The sequence below is a fragment of the Corvus cornix genome, chromosome 15 (genome assembly GCF_000738735.6).
Source record: "Corvus cornix cornix isolate S_Up_H32 chromosome 15, ASM73873v5, whole genome shotgun sequence".
In the NCBI taxonomy this organism is placed as follows: Eukaryota; Metazoa; Chordata; class Aves; order Passeriformes; family Corvidae; genus Corvus; species Corvus cornix.
In genome coordinates, this window is record NC_046345.1 from 3,518,257 (window position 1) to 3,539,991 (window position 21,735).

At 40.1% G+C, this 21,735-nt stretch overlaps 2 protein-coding genes across 8 annotated transcripts in view; one reads left to right on the top strand and one right to left on the bottom strand.

Annotated features, from left to right (window-relative positions):
- The window catches only part of KNTC1 (kinetochore associated 1), a 31,994-nt gene extending 15,165 nt beyond the window's left edge, over positions 1-16,829 (top strand). For 3 of the 5 annotated variants that reach the window (XM_039561210.1, XM_039561211.1, XM_020584532.2), the window contains exons 37-64: positions 734-875; positions 1,346-1,402; positions 1,956-2,119; positions 2,596-2,700; positions 3,392-3,520; positions 4,136-4,252; positions 4,609-4,718; positions 4,940-5,150; positions 5,832-5,921; positions 6,199-6,370; positions 6,781-6,839; positions 6,981-7,197; positions 7,807-7,880; positions 8,802-9,012; positions 9,122-9,231; positions 9,616-9,665; positions 10,023-10,101; positions 10,649-10,767; positions 10,894-11,029; positions 11,306-11,401; positions 12,047-12,103; positions 12,451-12,505; positions 12,586-12,649; positions 13,202-13,331; positions 14,208-14,297; positions 14,835-14,980; positions 15,790-15,880; positions 16,152-16,829. In XM_039561210.1, coding sequence (XP_039417144.1) covers positions 734-875; positions 1,346-1,402; positions 1,956-2,119; positions 2,596-2,700; positions 3,392-3,520; positions 4,136-4,252; positions 4,609-4,718; positions 4,940-5,150; positions 5,832-5,921; positions 6,199-6,370; positions 6,781-6,839; positions 6,981-7,197; positions 7,807-7,880; positions 8,802-9,012; positions 9,122-9,231; positions 9,616-9,665; positions 10,023-10,101; positions 10,649-10,767; positions 10,894-11,029; positions 11,306-11,401; positions 12,047-12,103; positions 12,451-12,505; positions 12,586-12,649; positions 13,202-13,331; positions 14,208-14,297; positions 14,835-14,980; positions 15,790-15,880; positions 16,152-16,199 — 3,129 coding nt within the window. In that variant the 3' untranslated portion in view covers positions 16,200-16,829. Of the gene's footprint in view, positions 1-733; positions 876-1,345; positions 1,403-1,955; positions 2,120-2,595; positions 2,701-3,391; positions 3,521-4,135; positions 4,253-4,608; positions 4,719-4,939; positions 5,151-5,831; positions 5,922-6,198; positions 6,371-6,780; positions 6,840-6,980; positions 7,198-7,806; positions 7,881-8,801; positions 9,013-9,121; positions 9,232-9,615; positions 9,666-10,022; positions 10,102-10,648; positions 10,768-10,893; positions 11,030-11,305; positions 11,402-12,046; positions 12,104-12,450; positions 12,506-12,585; positions 12,650-13,201; positions 13,332-14,207; positions 14,298-14,834; positions 14,981-15,746; positions 15,881-16,151 lie in introns of those variants that run through there. The other 2 variants (XM_039561212.1, XM_039561213.1) reach the window with 2 other exon arrangements.
- An 81-nt stretch (positions 16,830-16,910) lies between these two features.
- Positions 16,911-21,151, bottom strand: VPS29 (VPS29 retromer complex component). Of its 3 annotated transcripts, XM_039561214.1 has the most exons (5): positions 21,092-21,137; positions 20,685-20,696; positions 18,703-18,894; positions 18,297-18,532; positions 16,911-17,997 (listed from the first exon to the last, which is right to left on the bottom strand). In XM_039561214.1, the coding sequence occupies exons 1-5, from the start codon at positions 21,092-21,094 to the stop codon at positions 17,880-17,882; spliced, it is 561 nt and encodes a 186-aa protein (XP_039417148.1). In that variant the 5' UTR covers positions 21,095-21,137; the 3' UTR covers positions 16,911-17,879. The 3 variants fall into 3 exon arrangements, with proteins under 3 accessions (XP_039417148.1, XP_039417150.1, XP_039417149.1); XM_039561216.1 differs by lacking the exons at positions 20,685-20,696; positions 21,092-21,137 and adding an exon at positions 20,497-20,661; XM_039561215.1 differs by lacking the exon at positions 20,685-20,696 and having other exon boundaries at positions 16,919-17,997; positions 21,092-21,151.
- Positions 21,152-21,735: the final 584 nt, after the last annotated feature.

Below are 21,735 nucleotides of genomic sequence, written 5' to 3' on the forward strand. Positions count from 1 at the left end.
AAAATCCACACAGAGCTCCACAAATAAAGATTTCCTAGAATTTGTGTGTTCTTTAGCTTAAAGAATAAACTGATTTGAGTCCTAAAAGCAGTGCAGCTGTGGGACAAGCACAAGTAGCATTCTCCACTTAAACTTCAGTATAATAAATCCTACTGAAAATAGTGATTTTGTCAAACAGCTTCTGCCAGGACTGGCAGGGAGCTGGCTTGAAAGTATGGCAGGGAGGGTTTGGCTTTTAAATTAATGTATTATGTGAAAGCTTTCCCAAGAGTTCTGTGAAACTTTGAGATGATCAAGTTCTTGAATAGCATCTTTGTTTTCTGTTTAGGTCAAGCAGTGCTTTAGGCTACTTGAAATGAATGGGCTCTTACAGCTGGAGTGGAGTAGAGCAAAGTGGCTGGGCTTGTTTATGCACAAAATGTTATTTTTCTAGAAAATTATCCACTTGGAAAATGTTTGCTTATAACGTTTGGCCAAGAACATTTATGAAAGCCTCCATTAAATTAGAGAATATTTTGGCTGTACAACTAAACAACTGCAACATGAAAGACAAATGTGGCCGCTCTAGGTAGGAAATGTATTTATTGCTACTGGCCATTGCACAGAAGTACTATTTTCTAATATGAACATCATGTTCTATTCCTGTATTCCAAAACAGAAACCTCTTGGTTTGTTAGTGGAGTTACTAACTCTGCCTTTTATTGTGTGTGCTTTTGACAATGTTCTTACTTAGACAACATCTTCTGGAGCTGATAAAGATCCTTATGAAGAGTGGACTTACGATGATTTTTTTAAAGAAGATGGGATAGTCCTTGATCCTCAGACATCTCTTCCAGTTGCATATGAACTTGCTTCTGCTGTTCTGCCTATTTGTGGTAAGCTTGCTTTCCTGAACATTGGGACAATATGAAATCTCTGTTTCTTATTGATTCTTATCTAGAAACAGGAATATTTCAGCATGTGTGTGGAAATTATCACCTCAGAAATCTCAGTCAGACAAACTCACAGTAGAAATACCCATTATAGAATAATGTATAGAATGGAAAGATGACTTTGGGGTTGGTTCTTATTTTCACAGATGAGTTTAGTGTTGACTGTCTCATCCAAGGGATTTACATACAAAGTAGTTACTGGAAACTGTTGGATTTCTTTGTGAGTCTGAGAGATACTCCCTCCTCAAAAATACATTCTGAGCAGGCCCAGTTAAAAACAGCAGCAAATGGCTCTCGAGGTTCACGTGTCTCTATTTTATGCCCTGTCCCTGTGGTATTTTTAGGGTTCTCCCAGACTTCCTGGTGATGCTGAGTTCCTGGCACTCTGCTGATGTGCATTTTCTGTCTTTCAGAGGACAAGCTGTATCCCTTGGAGTCTATAAGCCTGGCACACCGAGCGTTTATGGAAGGTACCACACACTGGTTGGGTGGGAAGGGACCTGAAAAATCACCTAATTCCAACCCCCTGCCATGGGCAGGGACACGAGGGCAGATCCACCACAATGAAAGTATAAACAGACCACTGGAAAACATGAGGTTTAAATTCACCCTACACAAGCATGACTAACTCACAGGGGATTTTCACAGGTGCCTAAATGTTCCCCTTAAAGCCATATTTTAAGGGGTGGTTTGGTTCAGCACAGAAGTCACCAGTTTGGGTGGTAATCCCTACCCTTCCACCATGTCAAAGCCTTTACTTAGGGCAGAAGTTCTACCACTATGAGTGAGAATCATCAAAGCCTGTCCAAGAAGACAACTTCTGGCCAAAAACTTGTGGGTTTTAAACTAAAATGGGAATCTGTATTAAATGAAAAGCCCTGAGAATTTGAGGTTTCAAAGGGAACTAAGGCAGATCCTGCGTTATAAATTTAACGAAGAAAAAGAGAAACTGCTCTGATATTAACTCCAAGAACAATATGCTTCATAATTATTTTCTGGGGTTGTTTTTGAAATATTTCACAGGACATAACTTTCTGCTGCCCGTGGGATCTCCCTTCTCTGCAGCAGTGCAGAACCTGCTGGAGTGCAGCCAGTTCCAGCTGGCCCTGAAGCTCACGCTCTGTGCCGTCAGATCCTGCGTCCAGCATATCATTTCAAACACCAGGGATTTGGCCCTGAATGAAAAGGTAACTTTCAGCAAGTTTAGAGTAGTTCTCTAAGGATTTGGGGAGGCAGGGAAAGGCTCTCACCGTGACCTTTTATTAGCACCACTTGATCAGATGTTGAGTCAGTTTGTGAAAGGAGCTGGTGGTTTCTTCCCTATTTTTCATTGTCCTCTCTCTCTTTACAAAGTGTGTTCAGAACTGAGCTTTTATTCCTGGCCTTCCTGCAGAGACTAGAATGAGTGTTAATAAGTGTTTACTCTTAATTAGTTGTTTTACCATTGTTTAGTATGGGAAAAGTTGCAAGTAGAATATTCAAGAAACATTCCTCAATTCAAAAGCACTTGAAAAACAAATCCTTTTTCGATCTAGATGAAATCTTTGTAAGGTCTTAAATCTGAAAATAAAAATTACTGTAGTACCTCCTACTATGCTGTAAATGACAAGAAGTTGAAGGCTTAGAATTTATTTTTAATTATGTGCTGTTTTATTCATAACAGCCACAAGACAGAGATCTACTCACTGAAACCAGAAGCTTCCTCATAGCCATGAAAGAGAGGAGCAGTTCAGTAATCAAGACCTCTGCCCTGAACTTACTACACAAGGTAAGAATCCCCTGGAAAGGGTGAGTGAGCCACTTTGTTCTGCTCTACCTGGCAGCCACGTGGAATTGTTTCAGTTGGAAAAGACCCTAGAGATCATGGAGTCCAACCCTTAACCTAAAACTGCCAAGTCCACCACTAAACCATGTCCTGAGCACCACATCTCCACATCTTTTAAACACCTTTAGTGATGGTGTCTCAACCACCTCCCTGAACAGCCTTTTCCAAAGAGTATTTGAGTCCCTTGTGGCCTGTGGCTCTTTGTTCCTGCTCTGATCACTCTGCTTGGAAGGTTCTGTACAGAGGGAGCCTCACCTTTGGGGGATCCTTTAAGGTCCCAAATGATAGGGATGGCCTTTATGTTCTGTAGGTATTCTCTATCTCATTTTAAATCCTGGATTTGTTTTAGATTGGTAGTTTTTAAAAAGCTCTGTGCAAAACCTGCAGTTTACCATCTTCTAAGGCAGTTTAGACTAAGGGAAGTCACTTTTAGATGGGCTTCAGGATATTCAGATTTTAGATTTCAAATCCTGAAATGCATTTTTATTCTTTTTTTTTTTCCTTCTAACTTAAAGGCCCAATACATGTCTAAAATTATGGAGCATTTTTCATGTGTTGCACTTGATACAAAGAGACCTATTGAATAAATTAAATAAATTCCTAAAGTTTGTAATTTTTTTTTCCCAAACCACAGGTGTTCAACTCTCGTGTCATCGATCAGAAGCTGGCCCTGGGATACTGCAGTATTTTGCCCAAGGAAGAGATGTTCAATAAGCTGTGGGAGATCATAAACAATTCATGGCAAAATTACAGAAAAGTTTTGGTAAATTCCCAAGGCCTCGAGTTTCTTCAGCAAACAGAGAATGTTTGGCATTCCCAGGGCACTGGGAAAGGAGCTGCCCCTGTACCACAGTGTGAAGTTGTGCACAGGCACTTGCTGTCAAAATGAATGTGATTTTCAACCTATGCCTTGGGTTACCTCATCATGACTTATTCCAAAGCTTGAAATTATTTATTTCAGCTCCCATCATTATTTAAATCTACATTTTATTTTGGATAAGTTGTTCTCTGGCAGCAGTTTTCAAGAATGGAATGAGTGAATATATCTATTAAAATAGAAAGGAAGATGGGAAGTAAAGCATAAAGAAATGGGGAGGGAGAGTAATGTAAATTCTGAGAAAGTGCCTAAAAGGCACCTTTTGTATTACTTTCTACAATGTTAGGAAAATATTATTGAGAAAGTAAATTTTAAAATAGCTTTGAACTGCCAGATCAGGAGGTGAGGTAGTCCTGACACCTTCTCTGAGGTTTGTTTTCATTTTATACAGTTGTGTGATCATGAATTACTTGAAGTTCCTCTAAGGGTTTAGACCTCAGGATTCCCAAATTTCAGATTATTTATCAGACTTGCATTCATTTCCCTTCTCCTTCCTTCTAGGCAGTAGCTCTGGTGGGAGCACAGCTTGCTGACCAATATGGTGAAGCAGAAGAAAAGAGAAAATTCCAGGAATTGGTTATTGATGCAGAATGGGGTATCCAGCTTGGTAAATTTGGTGTAAGTTTTTATTTATTTACTTACTTTAGGGTTTTATTAACTAATCAGTTAATAATACCAATATAATCTGAGATGCAGGGGGGAGGGTGTTAGACAGATTTACCACTCAAATGTAAGCGAAGTTGGGGTTTTGTTTTTGTTTTTTCATTCTGCTTGTCTGCATAAATAAACATCAGAAACAGAAATGCAGTAATTGAGGGGGCTGCAAAAGAAAATTCAAGTTCTTAAATATTATTTGACACAGGGGATAGTTGGCAAATACACTGCTTTTTCCTGCTATGAAAGTGTTTGGGTTGAAACTAAAGTAGAAGCTTCACTGTACAAGGTGAGAAGATGAATTATTTCTTTGTCTGTAGATTTCTTTTGAGACTGTATTTAGACAGCCACCAATAAGGAAGAAAGAACTCATAAGAGTGCTGGTACAAAACCCAGAAGTAGACACAGGTCTCATCTTGAATTACTGCAGGTACTGATCCTATTAAATCTATTGTTGCTGTAAGAACAGCCATGGGCACTGAAATCTATTCTGGTTTAAATAAATCTTAATTAATATAATATTCAAACTGTTCTTTTTTGAAAAATGCTATTCAGAATACATAGAGGCCTTGGATTAATTCATTCATAAGGAAAGAAGCTCCTTGATGACACCAAAGGTCACAGAGAAAATCATACTCTGTTCTTTCCTAGCTCTTTCATGCTGGACAGTGATGTTGCACTGCAGCTCTGCATTGAAACCCTTCTGCTCCAGAATTCAAACACAAATGATGTTGAAGATGACTCTGCAGAAAGCAGTGAGAGGCAACCTCATTCTACATTACTGGGCAGAGCACTAAAAATAATTCCTCTGCTGAAGAGCACCAAATACCTGGTCATGAGCCTCAGTGGAATATTGTGCAAGGTAAAAAAAATGATAAAATAAAGACAAAACAAAAGCCACAGCCAAATCCTGGAATCTCCATCTAGTAATGCTGCATGTCACTTGAAGGACAGATTAATAATTCCACAGAAACTGAAAAGGTTGTGTTTTTTCCAAGTTTTTGTAGTGTGTGAATGTTAAGTTTCAGTTTTCTGCTTCTCTGCAAAAGAAATTACAGCAACATACCTAATTTTCTTAAAAGAGAGGTAGAAGCCTTTCATCCCCACTTCCCTTAAATACAACCAGCCAGAAAATAATTTTTTTAAAAAGTAATTTCTAAGTACACTGGATAAGTTCTGCATTAAAAATAGGTGGGGGTAAAAACGATACGTTGGAAGTGGTTTTTTTGTTTGGATGGGGTTTGGTTTTGTATTTGAAGGGTTGGGGTTTTTTGTGGGGTGGGTTTTTGGTTGTTGGGGTTTTTTTTGTTGTTGTTTTCAGCACGTCTTTGGTCTTTCTTGAAAATCCTGATGACTTTTTTTAGGATTTAAGAATGCATTTTAGATAATTATGTCATGCTGCTTATATTGACATAACACTGAAGAAACAGTAATTAAAACTGGTAATTAACAGGTATTAAAACTGGGAAAAATTAACTCACTTGTATGTTTTTATAAGACAAATCATGTAACATCTTATCAAATAGATGATTATTTTGAACAGCTGGATCCTTATGACTATGAAACTCTGGAAATTGTCCTGAGAGTTATCCAGAGTGCTGATGAGAAGAACACCAGCATCCAGCTGAGCCAGGTATGTCCAGATGTGTTACTTTGCTAATGGCATCTCATTTCTGCTTTGTCTATTTATTATTCATTCAGAACTGTTGAAATCAGTTGAATTATTCCACGTACACATCCTTCCCTCAGAAAACAGCCTTAAAAAAAGTGATTTCTAATAGTTTCTCAGCAATTCTTGTAGCAGGGACAAAAAGTCTGCAGGTATTTAACAACTGGCCCCAAAAAATTGCCTCCAGGATTTATAGTTTGTTTATTTATATTTTCTTTCTTTTTTTTTTTCCTCCCCCTAGGCTTTGAGCCTCCTCAAGCATCTGAAATCTTATTCAAGAATTTCTCCACCAGTGGACCTAGAACACCAATATCTTTTGGAGCAGATGATTCCCTTGTCTCCAGCTGCTCACACCAGGCTGCCCTTTCACCTGCTGTTCTTCAGAACTTCCCAGTGTTTCTGGAACATTATATGTAAGTTCAGCATTTTTTATGGCCATATATATATATATTTATATCACATTCCCTTTCTCTGCTATCTGTGACATTTAAAGTGCTACAGTATATGTTGTATATTAACTGTAATTCTTTGTTAATGCAGTTTTCATCCCAAGTACTTCTGAAAGCACTTGTGCTCCCAGATTGCTGCCCAGAGGAGCTAAGATGATAAATACAATGCAGGGTTTGTCCTCAAATTCTTTCCTGGGATCTCTAAAATTTATCCATGTATCCCACTTCCCAGGCCAGTGGGGATAATTACAATCATATCCTTTCTCTCCCAATGGAGGTCCCCATCCACCAATAAACAGAAAGTGCTTAATTTCACAGAGGAAGCTGCCAGTGGATTGTGACACTTTCACAGGCAACTGATTTTTCCCTTTCAGCTGCAGAGCTCAGTGAGGAAACCTTCCCAACACTTCTGTTGATTTCCAAGCTAATGAAGGTAAAGTAACAGCTTGAAGGAATTTATTTAAACATTATTCCCCCACACCCCAAAAAAAGAAGTTTTCATCTTTCTTGTGTGTGATGTTGGCCTCGCTGTAGAAGCTCTGACAACTCTTAATCTACTTTAACATTTTTCCAGGTTTCCCTGGATACCTTCCACATGTCTGCAGTTCGACATGTCTTTGAAAAAAAACTGAAACCAAAAATATTCGAAATGAGAAACAGTGGCTGTACCTCCATTGTTAACAAGGAAACCATAAAAACTGTGCAGGCACTTCAGTCCTATATGCTGTCCATAGTCAATCCAGAGTGGGCTGTGGCCATGGCTCACAAGATTGCCCAGGAATTCCCCACAGGTGGGTTGCAAATGCGATGGGGGAAGGAATGGGGGGAGAAAAGGCTTGGGACCAGCAGAGTGAGGGTGTGAGCGAACATTTGTTCACTGATCTTGAATAACACCCAACAAAGTTTGAGGATGAAAATGCTCCTGCATCCAGTTTTGAGCAGTTGGTTAGACCAACAGCCATTTGATGTCACAGCACCACCATCAAATCCTTTTTCTCCCTCTTTTTATAGAATCATAGAAAGGCTTGAAGGTCCTTCCAGCCCAAACCAATTCTATTCCAACCTGGACACCTTCCACTGGACCAGGTTGCTCCAAGCCCCATCCAGCCTGGCCCTGTTGTCTTGCCAAAAGTTTCTCCATGTTCACACCATCTTCAGACATGTTTTCCACCAAAAGCCAATATTTCAGCCCAGTTTAATTACCTTTTCTGCTATTTGAATCCAAATAAATAATATTTTTTTGCTCTTTAGACACAAGAGTTTTCCTAATATTTTAAATAGCTTCTAATTTTTTTTAAATTCTTCAAAATAAAATGGGTATAGGATATACTGTAGGAAAGATTAATGAAAACTTAATTTATTTACTTCTTTCCCTTCCTTTTTTTTTTATCTTTAAAAAGGTCCTGACCATGTCCAGGCATTGAAATTCTGTCTCCATCTGGCTGAGAAGTGGCTAAAGAGTGCTACAGCTCAGGTAATGGAAACTGCTTGCCAGACTGTTGTGGAATTATTACAAAAAATTACAAAATACTTAAGTTTGTATTTTAATTTTCGGTGGTTTGGGCAGTGGAGTGTAAATTGTACCATAACCAACCCTGATATGAGAAATACTTTTGGGGAAGTGACCCCCCAGAAGAATCCTCTCTGTCTTGAAACATTCTCCTGTTAACACCCTGCAAAAATCAGACTTAGTCTTCTTGGAGCTTGGACAAAAAATAAGCAGTTTCAGGGAAGAATAATTTGTCCTTTCTCCTGTTGTGTGCATGTTTCGTGCTGCAGGAGAATGAGGTGGAACCTGACCCAGCTTTGATCAATGGCATTATTAATTTTTGCTCAGAGTTCCAAGATTCTTTAGCTGTTTGCAGTGTTATATTTTAAAAAAATGTGCTTTGACTTGATTCTCAGGCTTGTTTTTACATGGTTTCCTTTCTCAGGGAAAGGTGAATAAGAATCTCATCTTTGATCATAAATATCAAACTTCCTATGGAGTTGTTGAGGCACAAAGAACACTAAATAGTTATCTCTATTTAGTCACATGATCAGATAGAATTGTGCCCAGATTAAACTGAAATTAAACTAAAATTTGAGCAGCCACGAGTTTTAATAATAATCTTTTTTTCTTCTCCATTTTACCCTAAAATCTCTTCATTTTACCTACTGCCACATATTTTATTTGGCTTTTTCACAACATAGCTTTGCAATTTTTTTCAAAATACCTTTCCTAGCTAGAGCAACAGGGTTAATCCTCTCTGTCTGCAGAAAAAAATATCTGTGGGTACAGGTGTGGAGACACCTCTGAAAAGCAGATCCTGTCTGTAAAAAGTTAAGATTACTTTTTCTTGTGCTTTTTAGTAAAAGAGGCTTTTTAATGTAAAACTGTGGTGTTTTGCTAAAGGATAAGCCATGTGAGAAAGCAGAAGTCCTCCAGAGGAACTTACACTTGCAATATAAGAGAGCAGCAACAGAAAATGTCCTGATAACAAATAACTTGAACACTGGGGAACATCTAAAGTCCATTGGGAAACCAGCAAATCTGATTGTTTTACTGTATGAACACCACAGTATAGACCAAAGATTCCAAAATCCAGCTGGCAGAGATTATCCAGGTGAGTTTTCATAATCCAGGCTCAAAGGAGCAAAGAGAAGCTCTTTAAAAAAACCCCAAGCAAGGTGATGCTGGTTTGGAAAGAACATTGTCTGCACCTCTTCCTGTAGATATCCATGTGGCAGCTAAGGAGATAGCTGAGATTAACAACTTGGATATGAACAAAATTTATGACAAACTTCTGGCTAAATGGCTGTGTCCAAGCACACCACCCTCAGGGGTAAGTCATCACTTTGGGGTTTGAAGGAAAATGACCAGTTACATAAAATATGAAGGTTTTTTTTTTTCCTCCACTCGTTCAAAAAAATTGAGGTTATTCTACACAAATTGCCTGTAGTACTCCTGAATCTATTTAAGATTTCAATACCTTCCTAAAATAGCACACTGCTGTCTCTGGTGAGAAGGATTTGAAGTGCTTTCCCTTCTGTCTGTGTAGAGATTAAAACCTTCCCCTTGGTGCTGTGTAGCCAGCCTGAAGGAGTAAAGCACTTGTAAATATATCAGCCTCATCAAACACTGATTCCAGGCTTTAAGCAGGGATATGACCCAGCTATTTATCCAAGCAATGTGGAAAACTCATCTAAATTTTCATTTCTTTTTAAAGAAAACCCAAGATATCTTTGGAGAGGTACAGGAGGATGAGGAACTCCGAAGGTACGTGTGTTGTCTTACCTGTAATATGGTGAATTATCTTTAACTTGCCAGTTAAAAATGGATCTTTCAAGAAACTGATATGTGTGTGATTCAGAGCTCACTGTTCTTATTTTTACTTTCTGCTGACATCACTTTTGAATCATCCAATATTTATTTATGCCACGAAGTGCCATTGACAATAACTTACAGATGCAAGTGCTTAAGACTAGATTTTTGGAGGTTTTCCCCTCCTTTTTCATATCCTTGGAATAACTTATCCTTGCTCTTTTTGACAGTGAAATATTTACATTTCAATGACTGTTGATGTGTTGTATTTCAGTAGCTGTGCTTGCATTAAAAACAAACCCATTTTTGCAGAGTTATTTACCTCCTTCAGTCTCGCCCGATGGATTACAGTTCAAGAATGCTTTTTGCAATTACAACATCTGTCACATCTGTGAGTTGCTAAATTCTTATTTTAGCTTTTCACCTCTTATTGAAATCAAATGTTGTCTGCTTAACTGCAAGAGCTTCAACCTATGGCCTTTGCATCTGTGTTTTGGATGGTTTGTGATTTGTATGAGCTCTGTGTTTCCCCCCTTCACCAACCTTTGGGTTAAAACTGGGATTTTCATTGAATTTTGCTATTGACTGCCAAGAGCAGCCCTTGAACTCTGGGTTTTCTAAACTTATTGCTGATATTATCTGAAACAACTTCACTAAACATTTTTTAGAGTGTGCCTTAAGCTGGTGTAAGGCATTGGCTCACTTTGGGTGGAATAAAGGAAAGTGGTAAAATTGTTTCAACAGAACCTTAACCTCCAGTTTTTCCACACTTAATAATTATATTTGTGATATTATATATCACAAATATTCAAATATATTTTTCTTGCCTGCACCAATAATCTTAAATCTAGAAAACCTAGAGGGTTATATACCTCTAGGATGATCCTCTCCAGTTGTTCAGCCAATTGTTGTGACTTTGGGACTGTTTTTCCCCTCAGCCCTTTGGTGACACTCAGCTGACATTTGCTCACAGGACGAGAGCATTCAGGTGTTTGCTCTACCTGGCAGATACCAACACTGTGGAATCACTCTTCAAGAAACCCATTGAGAAAGTCAAGTAAGATGAATTTTATCCATATTATTAAAGCAACAGAAGGATACTTTTCAGTGTTATCCTGAGCTTGAATATGTGGATTAAATATAAACATCACTTAACTCCTGCTTTGGGGGTTTATTTTCACAGGTATTTTCTGAAGTGCTGCATTTATCTGGCAGAGTTTGAGATTTTGAATATTCCATTTACTTATGAATCATTCCACAAGAGTCCCAAGGAAGGCATGATTAAAGGGCTATGGAAGAACCACAGTCACGAACCCAGGGTAGGATTTTTAAATCCTTTGTAAATTTTGTTACACACTGTGAATCTACACCTCTCTGCAAAGCACAGGCTTTTCTTAAAAGATGTTGCTTCAATGTTTTCTGGAGATGACAGATAAAAGCTTTACCCTTCCTGCAGTTAGAAGATAAAATTATACCCCATTTAGATGGTTTAGGTTTTGTTCCTACTGTGTGTAAAATAATTTTGAAAGTGGCTTGTAAAGGTTTGAAGATCATGAATTTCTGTTAAAATGCAGCGTGTCCTTGCTCCCCTGCAGGCTGTGAGACTGGTGACAGAGCTTAGTTTAGAATACAAAGTGTATGATTCTCAGCTCTGGAATGGCCTCCTACAGAAACTCCTGGGCTTCAATATGGTAAGGAATTTTTAAGGATAAGTCCTTCAGCAAGGTGAGAAAAAGGCTGGGGTTATGCTGAAGAATGGGATAGATACAGAAATCATAAACCATGGTTACTTTGGGCTCTGAGATACTGAACTGGTGAAGATCTGAGGAACTTGTGTCTTAGCATTGAATTTTGATCTGAAATTGTTGTACTTCCATTTTTTGAAAAGCCGTTCAGAGTAAATCCTGTGGGAATAAATTGATAATTTTCTTCATGTTATTATCATTTTATAACATAAACAGGCACATTCTTGTGTGCAAATATATGCAAACTGTGCATACATGTATGTACATATATACATACACAAAACATGACCCCTAAAATGTGATGGAAATCCTGATTGTTGGCATTCAGAATCTTAATTGCCTGTGATTGTCAAACATTATGTAAAGTTGCTGCAGCCTAAGGAGGTAACAGATGTACCTGGCAGTGTGGTTGATAATTTAATTTACTAAACTACAAAGCATATTTCCATAGGTATCAAAGGAATACAGAGAAAGTACCTTAAGAAACTCTTAAGTTTGCATCCTGCAGACAAAACAAGCTAAATGCAGTCCTGTGGATTATTGCCAAATCTTCAGAAACACCAAAGTACTTGAATGGTTTTTTTTTTCCAGATTCAGTATCTAAGAAGAGTTTTGGTTGCAATTACTGGGATTCCTTCATTATGGGAGGTAAGCAAATATTGGCTGGCTTCTCATCTTTTTCTTCACTTAACAAAAACTTAGAGTCTTTGCATGTCAGCCATGAAAAGATTCTCTTTGAATTCCTATTATTTTTATGACAGTGCAATATATCAGTAAACATTGGACAAAATCATTTTGCCATCAGTCAGAATATGCCTAAATCTTAAGACTCTGAGATAAGGACAGCAATGTTAGGGAATAATTCATCCAGGATAAATAAAAAGGAACATCAACATCCTTCTTCCAGGTGCAGTGGGTTGGGGTGTCTGTGTTTATAACACACTTGGTTACACCTGCTTTTGGCTGTTACTTGAAAGAAACCTTGTTGCCAACAGATTCCCAGCTTCAGTCAAGCCTGGCGCAGTGTGGTCCTGTCCCCCTTCCTCACAGGTAGGGGTTGTAACTCACTGTCCTGCTCCTGGAGTAACTTGGTTGTAGATTTACTACACCTCGTTCTCTTTCTTTCTCAGCCTCGTGTCCACCGAGTCCCAGACAGCTCCAGGAGTGCCGGGAGTGCTTTGTGCTTCTGCTCAAGTGAGTTCACAGTGCTGACCTAACTCTGCTCCTAAACACCCTGTCCATAAACCAGACTGGCATTGCCTTTACAGTGTAAAAGGCACATTGTTTCATTATTTGATTCACCACAGTGCTCTCACTTGCTCAAAAGAACCACCAGCGCTCAAAGAGCCTGACATGAACCAAAAGTTAGTTAGGAAATAGGTTTGGGTTGGGAGGGACCTTAAAGATTATCTTGAAAGGCATCCTACACTGGATCCTTTGGTGCAGGTATCTGTACCAAAGCTCTGCTCTGGGCCAACAGTTGGCCAGCAATTCCCCTCAAAATAGGACCTTGGCTACTTAGAAAGAGAAACTGGAGTTGGGATTTGAGATTTTTTTCAGGCTAGAAAATCCCCATGCATTTGTATTCAGTGAAATTTCAACTTGCTTGGCCATTTCTGAAATTAACGTGAGGTAGAAATGCGTTGCTCTACCTGACTTACAAATCTCAGGGCAGTTGTGCTGGCAGCACTGAGCCATCCAGTTAAACAAATCACAGCTGAGACCTTCCCTCCTGATCTCCTGAAGGTGTCCTGTCCTGGCTGACCTGGATATCATTGGAATTGCTAAACAATACACCCAGCTGGACCTCCCAGCTTTTGCCCTGGGGTGCCTCTTGGTCATTCCTCACTCTGAGAAGCGAGAGCAGCAAATCCAGGTAAATAACAAGTTTTATGTCCTGTCTCTGCAAGGGAAATGTCTTTAAGCATGTCCTGCTCACCAGAGACTGTCAAAGGTGGTAACTCAGAATTCCAGTTAACTTAAACACATCCCTGCTGATGAATGCTCAACATTTCCCACCCCCAAAGGCTTCTAAAGGGATCATGTGAACACTTCCTCTTCTTTTTTGTTTTAAAGCTCCAGTCATCCCCAGTAGCTTTGTCATATGATTTTGCCTTTAGAGACTTTGAGGATGTTTTATGGGATCCCACCCATAAAACACGTGGGGAAAAACCCAGCAAAACCCAAGCCATAGCAGATCATAAGAAAAATACTAAATCCTACTTTGGAAGAGTGTTGAGTTGAAAGCTCCTGACTTCCAAGGAAGATGTTTGATAGGTACCACAAGTTCTGACATAAACCTTTTGCCTTAAAGCCATATCCTCACCATCCACGAGCCTTGACATTTTCCTTTCTCTCTTCATTTGTTTCTATTAATTTATGTTCTGCATTGTTCTCCCTGATGAAGCATTATAGGCTGTTCCCATATTTGTCACGAGCAAACTGGGACCAGTTAAGGCACCTTAAATTCTTAGGCTTCTGGTCATTAAAGTTACGCTCAGAAGGTTTCCCCAAATCACAGCTTAAGTGTAAAACATTCAGCCAAAAAATTCTGTGACAGCTACAGCAAAACACCATTTGAGAGTTAAAAGCAACACTTTCCATCCAACCACACAGATCCTGGTTTGATAATTCTATGTTTGCACCTAGAATTTCAAAATATTTCTGAATAAATCAAGTATTTGTTCTGGAAGGAGAGTTCCTACTTGAATCAAGCACAGAATAATAATGTTTTGTAACTTATTTTCACAAGAGTTTGTTATCAACGTGTAAGAAAGAAACTGTGCTGCAACAAATAGATGAACACATGGACACTGGAGAACTGGTAGCATTTGCTTCCCAGGTAAATAAATAAAGTTTACTTCACTTCCCTTTGAGTTGGAGGCTTTTTTGATAGATAAATGTACACAGGACCTTCTTTTCTCTCTCCTCTGATCTTATCCAGCCTTACTTAACAGAATGCTCAAAAAATGTCAAATACTTGTAAAATACATTTTTATTTATGTTGTGCAACTGAAAAACTTCTTGGATATACCCAGTGCTGTGTTCTGGGCTGCCCCTGTTTGGAGGGCAGCAGAACCACCTTGTTTTTTTGAAATAAATATTTGAAGCTAAAAGGCCAAAGGATTTAGGAAACTGCACTTTTGCCTTGCCTTCAGCTGCCTCCCTATGGGCAAGTTTAACTCATTTCCCTCTCTGAATGTGGGATCAGTTTTCAGAAAATCTGCCATTTCACAGCACTTAAAAAAAACCAAAATGTAAAAAAAACCCCATTCTCTATAGAGTCCAGTATGAAAACTATGAGCTCTTACCATTCAAAAGTAAAATCTCTTTTGTCTAAAATATTAATACTTTTCATTACTAAAACTTAAATCTACAGATCAGCTCTTTGGTTTTGGACAGTATCATCAATGAGAAGCTCTATGAACAGTTCTGGAAAACCAAGTATTACCCACTCTTGAAGCAACACCTGATAAACACCCACAGAATAAAAGGGCTGGTGGATTATTTTGCCAAAAATAACTGGTAAGTTAATAAATGGTAAAAAACCAGGTGTAACTGGTAGTAATTACAGGAATTAAATCTCACCTTTATTTGATTTTCATCTGTTTGGAGGTTCTCTAGTACTTGGTGTCTAAGGGGTTTTGAAGTATTGCTAAGTTAAATAAATAAATCTCACCTCACTACTTTGGATACTTAGGACAGAGTTTTACAGCTATTCAAGACCAAGTAAGAGATTGTTAAACCTGGACTAGCAGCAGATGAAATGCAGTTAAAATGGAAGCAACCAGAGTGAAATAATCAAAATCTTGACCTTACCTTTAGGTGAATCCAGCTCAGGGGGGCATCACAGAGTCACAGCTTCAGCAATAAGAACACTCAGAAAAAAATTAATGAGCTGCCTGTACTGAAGACTTGGGAATTGGTGGTTTTGCCACTAAGTTTTCAAGAATTAAAAGCACCTCTTGTGCTCCACTTAAATCACAAAAGGTCCTGGGTTGGGCCCCACTCACCTGTGGGTGGTTCACAGCACTTGGGCTCCTCTCACATCTGGGGGCACTCAGGCCAGAGCCCAAACCTTCGGGCTGGGAGGGTTACCATTTATCCCACACTCAAACTGGGACAGGAACCAACAAACATTTAAATTCTAGAATATATTGATTTTATTAACAGCCCAGGGAAAAAGCCAGGCTTGTTTTCTCTACTGGGAAATGGCAGGACCCATCTGACTTCAAAACTATGGGATCATACTTTGTTTTTCTACTTGTTGTTTAAATCATTGGCTTTTTAGAGAGCTTCATCTGACAAAGCTGATCAGCTTTTGCCTCCTACAGTCTTGATGATGCAACGGTCCTGATTCAAGAGTATCAAGAGAAATGTGGGAATCCTGCTCTGGCAGACATCCCAGCATCTGATCTTCTGCAGGTAAAACAAACCACTTCTGCATTTCAGGCAGTATTTTCTCCTTTTTTCTCTGAAGATTTTCACCCAACTTTTTGCAAAAATACTTTTTAGCTGATCTACTTCAGTAACATGTATTGTATACAATAAAACATCCCTTCATCAATTCAAATAATTCATTTTACCTGAACCAAGTCTGTGCCATGCTAACCCTCACACTTCCAAGGACCTTCCCAGGTCTTGGATCATATCCCATTTTCCTAAGCCCTATTAACATTGTTCTTTGACCTTCCAGACGTACCTGACTGGATCAGAGGGGTCCTGTGTCCTGGAACTGCCATAAATTAGGTTGAGATTTACCCTTTCCCCTCCTCCCTCTCCTGGCAGGAGGAGGGGCTGTGCATTCAGAACTCTTGTCCTGGTCAAGAGAACATCAGACTAAAACCCCAAAGCTTTTACCAAGAGAGTCCACAACCTCTCCACATTTTTTCAGCTGTTCTAGGCTGCTTCTCCTCCATTCTCCATCCCCCTGAAAACAGTTCAGATTCACAGCAGAATTTCCTGTTTGTAGTCAACAGTTCATACTCAGCACTTTAACTTTGGGAAGGAGTAACGTTTATTTCCTTTACTTCTGTATTTCTCCATGCTCAGGCCTGCTGTCAGGACCACTCTGAGATGTCACTCACAACAACATAACCTTGCCATCATTGTGATAAGCTTTTATAAAACTGCAGGGGGTGTGCTTCATGTAAAATACTTTGCAGACAAATTTTAAGTGTAATTTTATAAACTTACGTATCAATTTTGGCCTTACAGTAAAAATAAAATTATGTGTCAATTTTGGCCTTACAATATAAATTAAAAAATAAACTTATTCATCAGTTTTTGCCCCTTACAGTATTCTGTAAACCTCTTAATTATGAGTTTGTCAATCAACTGATGTTCCAGTCAATAAAATTCCTTTAATAACTTGTGCCAAGGTTTTCTTTTCAACCTACCTCTGACTGCATGAAGTGCAATTAGCCAGAGGTTCCTGAGACACCAGCCTGAAATGTCTTTTTGTCCAGGGCAAAGCAGGTTTATTTTGAATAGAAATAAGTTATTTAGTCAGTTCATGACACAGAAATAAGGGTTCCAGCTGATGGAAGAGTCATAATCCAAAGGCCAAGGAAACTGCCCCCCCATTCTAAACGTTCTGCTGTGGGAGACAAAGATAAAACTCTATTTTGTTGGAAAGTTACAGCAGTTGTGAGAAAGGGGAGCTGTTAAATACATTCAGTTCCCTGCAGCTGTGGGAACAGAGGAGCCACAAGGTGCAGTTGTCTTGAGCAAGCCATATTTATCTTCAGCAGCTTTGAGAACATCACATGGAATTACATCATTGAGAGCCTCTGTGCATGGAGCAAAGTGCACACACATGGAGTGTCAGATGTGAGCCACAAAGAAAGGAAAGCCTCTCCTCACTGGTTACAGATTTAACGAGATCATCAGCCATGAAAGCACAGGGAGATTTGGAACTGCTTTGATCAGAGAAAGACTCAAACTGTTTACAGTGAAATTATGAGGTAATTGTAATACTTTCAAGCCATTTTACTCCTTTAACTTAGTTGAGAATGGTAAATTGAGAAAATTAAATATAAACTGGATTCTGGAGCAAACCCAGCCTGGTCCCAGAGGCCTCAATGTCTTTGTTCAAGCCCTGTACAAGCATCCCTTAGAAGCTGAACACCAAACCACCACAACTGCTGCATTCTTCCCCAACAACACCTCACAAAGCTCAGCTTTTCTATGAAGTGGAGTTTATTACAACATTAAGGAACGGTATTTAGACAGTTATCTTAATGGAATATTTTACAAATCAATTCATACAGAGAAAAGCAAACACGAGGTTGTTTAAATTCATGACCAAGAAGTTACATTGTTAAGCTGTTAGCGACAGTGCAGGGCTGTAAACGAGCAATCAAGTTTTGGAACTTGCAGTTCAGGAGGAGATGGTAAAAATACCAGACAAGCAAAAACATTTTTAGGATTTCTTGTACTCAATTCTTTCTACCTTCACATCATCTCCAATTAGTTGATAGACATATGTAACTACTGTAGAAGCCTGGATGTCCATCAGCACAAATGAAGGAATGATGTTGCTGGAAAGAGAGGAAAAAATTCATACTGATTGTGTGTCTATAATCCCCTTAGCAGTGTTTTACCAATATTTAACAGAAATCACTTTAAGAAAAATGGGTATTAATTCTGTAAGTAGAGCACATGAGATCTGAGGCTGTATTTCATCTTTCAGTCAAGGAGATTGAGCAAGTACAGCTGTGTAAGTTACACAACTGTAATTATCCTCTCCCTGACATTTAAATCATAAATATCAACCCTCAGGAGTTTGTAGTTCAGTTTTGTTACCAAAAAGAAAAAAATCCCCCTAATATTCACTTACTTCTCTAAGGCATGGTAGGCTCCTGTAGCTGATCCTGGGTTGATATAGAACTTGTTTTCATGTTCAAACGCCTCAAATTTGTGTGTATGTCCTGAAATGAGGATGTCCACATCAAACTGTCTCTGGAGTAGTGCCAGGCTGGCCATGTCACCCCAGGGGATCACCTGATGGCCATGAATCAGCCCAATTTTGAACTGTCCAACAGTCACAACTTTCTGTTCAGGATAATTCAGGTTCTACAAATAAAGAAAAATAAAAGCAAACCCAGATTAGAGATTCCTCTTTAAACCCAACCCTATGCAACACCAAGAAGGGGAAAGCTCAGGAACTCAATTCATGACTTTTAATTGAATGAACCCCAAATATCACCTTTATGTAAAAGATACCCCAAAAAAATGGACACTACCTCATCAAAGTCCCCTCTGACAACATGAACATCCCCAGCCAGGGTCTTGAGGTAGTCATAGGTGTCCTTGGTGCAGAGGTTCCCTGTGCACAGGATGTGTTGGATCTTCCCAGGCACCAGCAGCTTTTTGAACTTGGCTGGGAGGCTGTTGCAGCGATGGGGGATGTGGAGGTCTCCCAGCACCAACACCAACTTCAGGGGCAGGGCAGGGGAGAGAGAGGGTTACAGACACGGGTTAGGGCACAGTCAGCACTGCAATGTCTTCTGCAGAGTCACAACTTTGCATTTGGATCTAAAAGCTGCTGAAGTAAGGATGGAATGGTGATGGAATACTGCTCTATTCTGAGGGAAACAAGGGTCTTTGCCAGACCGTGATCAGAGGGAGCTTTACAAACACAAGTTACAGAATTATTTGTGTTTTGTTGCTGAAAGCCAACAGTGCAAGATAACAAATTCCTGTTGTATTACCTTAAGTATTTTACACAAAATTGGGAACTACCATAAACTATCTTATTTTCTTTTTTCTCTAGGACATGTTTCAAGCACAGACCTGGCTAAACTGCAGCCACTTCTCTTAAAAAACTCTTCATCCAAGTTTCTCTCCCCTTATCAAAAAAAAAATACCAAGATATTTTTAAAAAGCAGCAAATTTGCAACATGTGTTAACAGCTAACCAGAAAAGGAAGCGTGCTCACAGTCCTCACTGTAGAAACCACTGAAAAACTGAATAAAGCTAAAATGTAACAACAAAATACAAACAGGACACTGCAGAGAAGCCAATCCAGGTCACTGCACAGAGTGTTCCCGTTACTTCTGTACATTTATAGTTTCAATGCAACAGATGCCAGAATAAAAATGTAGTGGGGGCTTCAAAATTAAGGACTGAGATGATGCAAGGCTGTGGCTTAACAGCACAGGCTTTAAATCTGCAAATAAAGCAATAATGTGAGCAACACAGGATAAATTAATTGTGCAAAAAGGACATGAGAAGCTTACAAAGCAGGGAGAGGATGTTATGGCACTGCACTGGGAAAACCCTGGATCTGGAGGCACTCAGCCCTGGTAACTCAAAGAATGGCTCCATATTAAAGGGATTTTATCTTCCACTTCATGTTAGTGAGGCAGTTCCTAAGATGATACCCTCAAATGTGTTTGTAAAGGACACAGCCCAGACTTATTTCTATAAACAAATATAACTAGGCTAGGAAATTGTATTTTTAAAGATTTTTTTCATGTATTTTTAGGCCATGCAGTTACCTTCAGGCTAAGAGCCCTCAAAGAGGCAGGGGGAACTTGGGTGGTATTTTTGATTGGTTTGGGTTTGTTTTTTTTTTTTATTAAGAACATCTCAGTGCCACCATCAAAGCCATCAGGAGACAGATGGTTGGAAGTACCAGTAAAGCAATAAAAAAGCTTTTTAATCAATGAGTGACCAGTCTAAAACTAAACCAGGAGAGGAAAGAAAACAAAAAAAAAGAAAGACTTTTTTTATGGTCTTTGAAGAGTAACAAGTGAGTAACAGTGATTTTGATTAAGTGGCAATAGATTGTCCTACTACTGCCTAAGGAACTTAAATGTGCAATGCCAGTTATGTATTCGATGTTTAATAAAATTATCCTACCACTTACACAACCCACCGTGCCAGCAGTGTGTGCACTCAACACAGACATTCCCTGTGCTGACCAACTCTCAGCCCCACATTTCCCCCAAAATCACATTTCACTTCCCATTCATTACAGAAAAGCTTGGCAAACCAAACCAAATGAACAGCACTGCAGTGTGTTTAATCGTCACAGGTATCTGCAGCATAAAGCAGTGGCAGAGAACGATGAAAGACTTGGGTTTTGCCAGGAATTTGGGTGTGACCTGGAGCGTGGATTGACCAGCAGCCCCTAAATTCATCTGAGCCACCTGCCACTGACACGGAGTAACACGAACGAGCCCTTACCACGGGTGTTAGCGAGAGCCAAGGAGTAACTTACTCTGTGCCCAGCCTGATTGGAATGAAGGAGTTGATTGCAGGGGATGAGAAACAGGGCGGAACATGATCAATGTTAAACGAGAGGAAGCAACAGAAGAGAAAACACAGCCAAATGAACGGGCAAATAATAATTAATGAATTGTCGATGTTATGAAAGAAGCGTTAAAGAAAATTTAAAAAAAAAAATTAATGCGATTACGATAAAATTAATACAAATTATAAACGGGGCTCCTGCAGTGACGGCCCGGCCCTCATCCCCTGGGGGCCTCGCCTCAGCTGGGGACCGCCCTCCCGCCCGCTCTCCCCCGCCCGGGTCGGGCTCGGCTTCCGTGGCCGTGCCGGGGGTCCCGGGGTGTGCGGGGGGTCCCGGGTGGGGTCCCGGCGGTCCCGGGGTCCCCCCGCTCTCACCATCGCGCCCGCTCCGCTCCGGCCCTCCCGGAACCCGCCCGGCACCGCCCCCGCTACGGCGGCTGGGAAGGGAGAACACAGCGCCGAACGCGTTCGTGCCGCTGACTGGGTTTTTACACGCGTGAAACCAGAGCTGTCCGCAAAAGGAGCCGATAATGACACGAGAGAGGGAGAGAGAGACTGATTTATTTATTTCAGAGTTGCGCAAGCCTGGCTGCTCCGTGGTGTCCCACAAACCAAGCACCCCAACTAGCAAAACTTTTTACTATTTATGCATTTTGGGAAACAAAGGAATTTGTGTTCATTGGCTACAAGTTACACACTTCTTTTATTAATTAGTATTTTATTGGTTAATGATTCTCTTGCCTCCCATGCTAATTAGTGCCATGCTCAGCCCTTCTCTGCTTTCGGGTCGGGGGCGTTTCCTGGCTCTGTTTCTGAGCTGGTGCTGCCGAGGGCAGCGCAGGGGCAGCTCCGATCTCTGCTCTGGGAGCAGGGACAGGACCCAGGGAACGGCTGGAGCTGTGTCAGGGAGGGTCAGGTTGGGTATCTGGAGAGGTTCTCCCCCAGAGGGGGCACTGCCCAAGGTCCCCAGGGAATGGGCACGGCCCCGAGGCTGCCAGAGCTCCAGGAGCGTTGGGACA

What these genes read in the sequence shown, in the direction of transcription:
- VPS29 (XM_039561216.1), bottom strand. Translation starts at nt 20,604, where the DNA reads ATGAATTTAGGGGCTGCTGGTCAATCCACGCTCCAGGTCACACCCAAA. An exon ending in TCAGAGGGGACTTTGATGAG is followed by an intron (nt 18,533 to 18,702) that starts GTAGTGTCCATT and finishes CTTTATTTGTAG; the next exon opens with AACCTGAATTATCCTGAACA. An exon ending in GCCTACCATGCCTTAGAGAA is followed by an intron (nt 17,998 to 18,296) that starts GTAAGTGAATAT and finishes CTCTCTTTCCAG; the next exon opens with CAACATCATTCCTTCATTTG.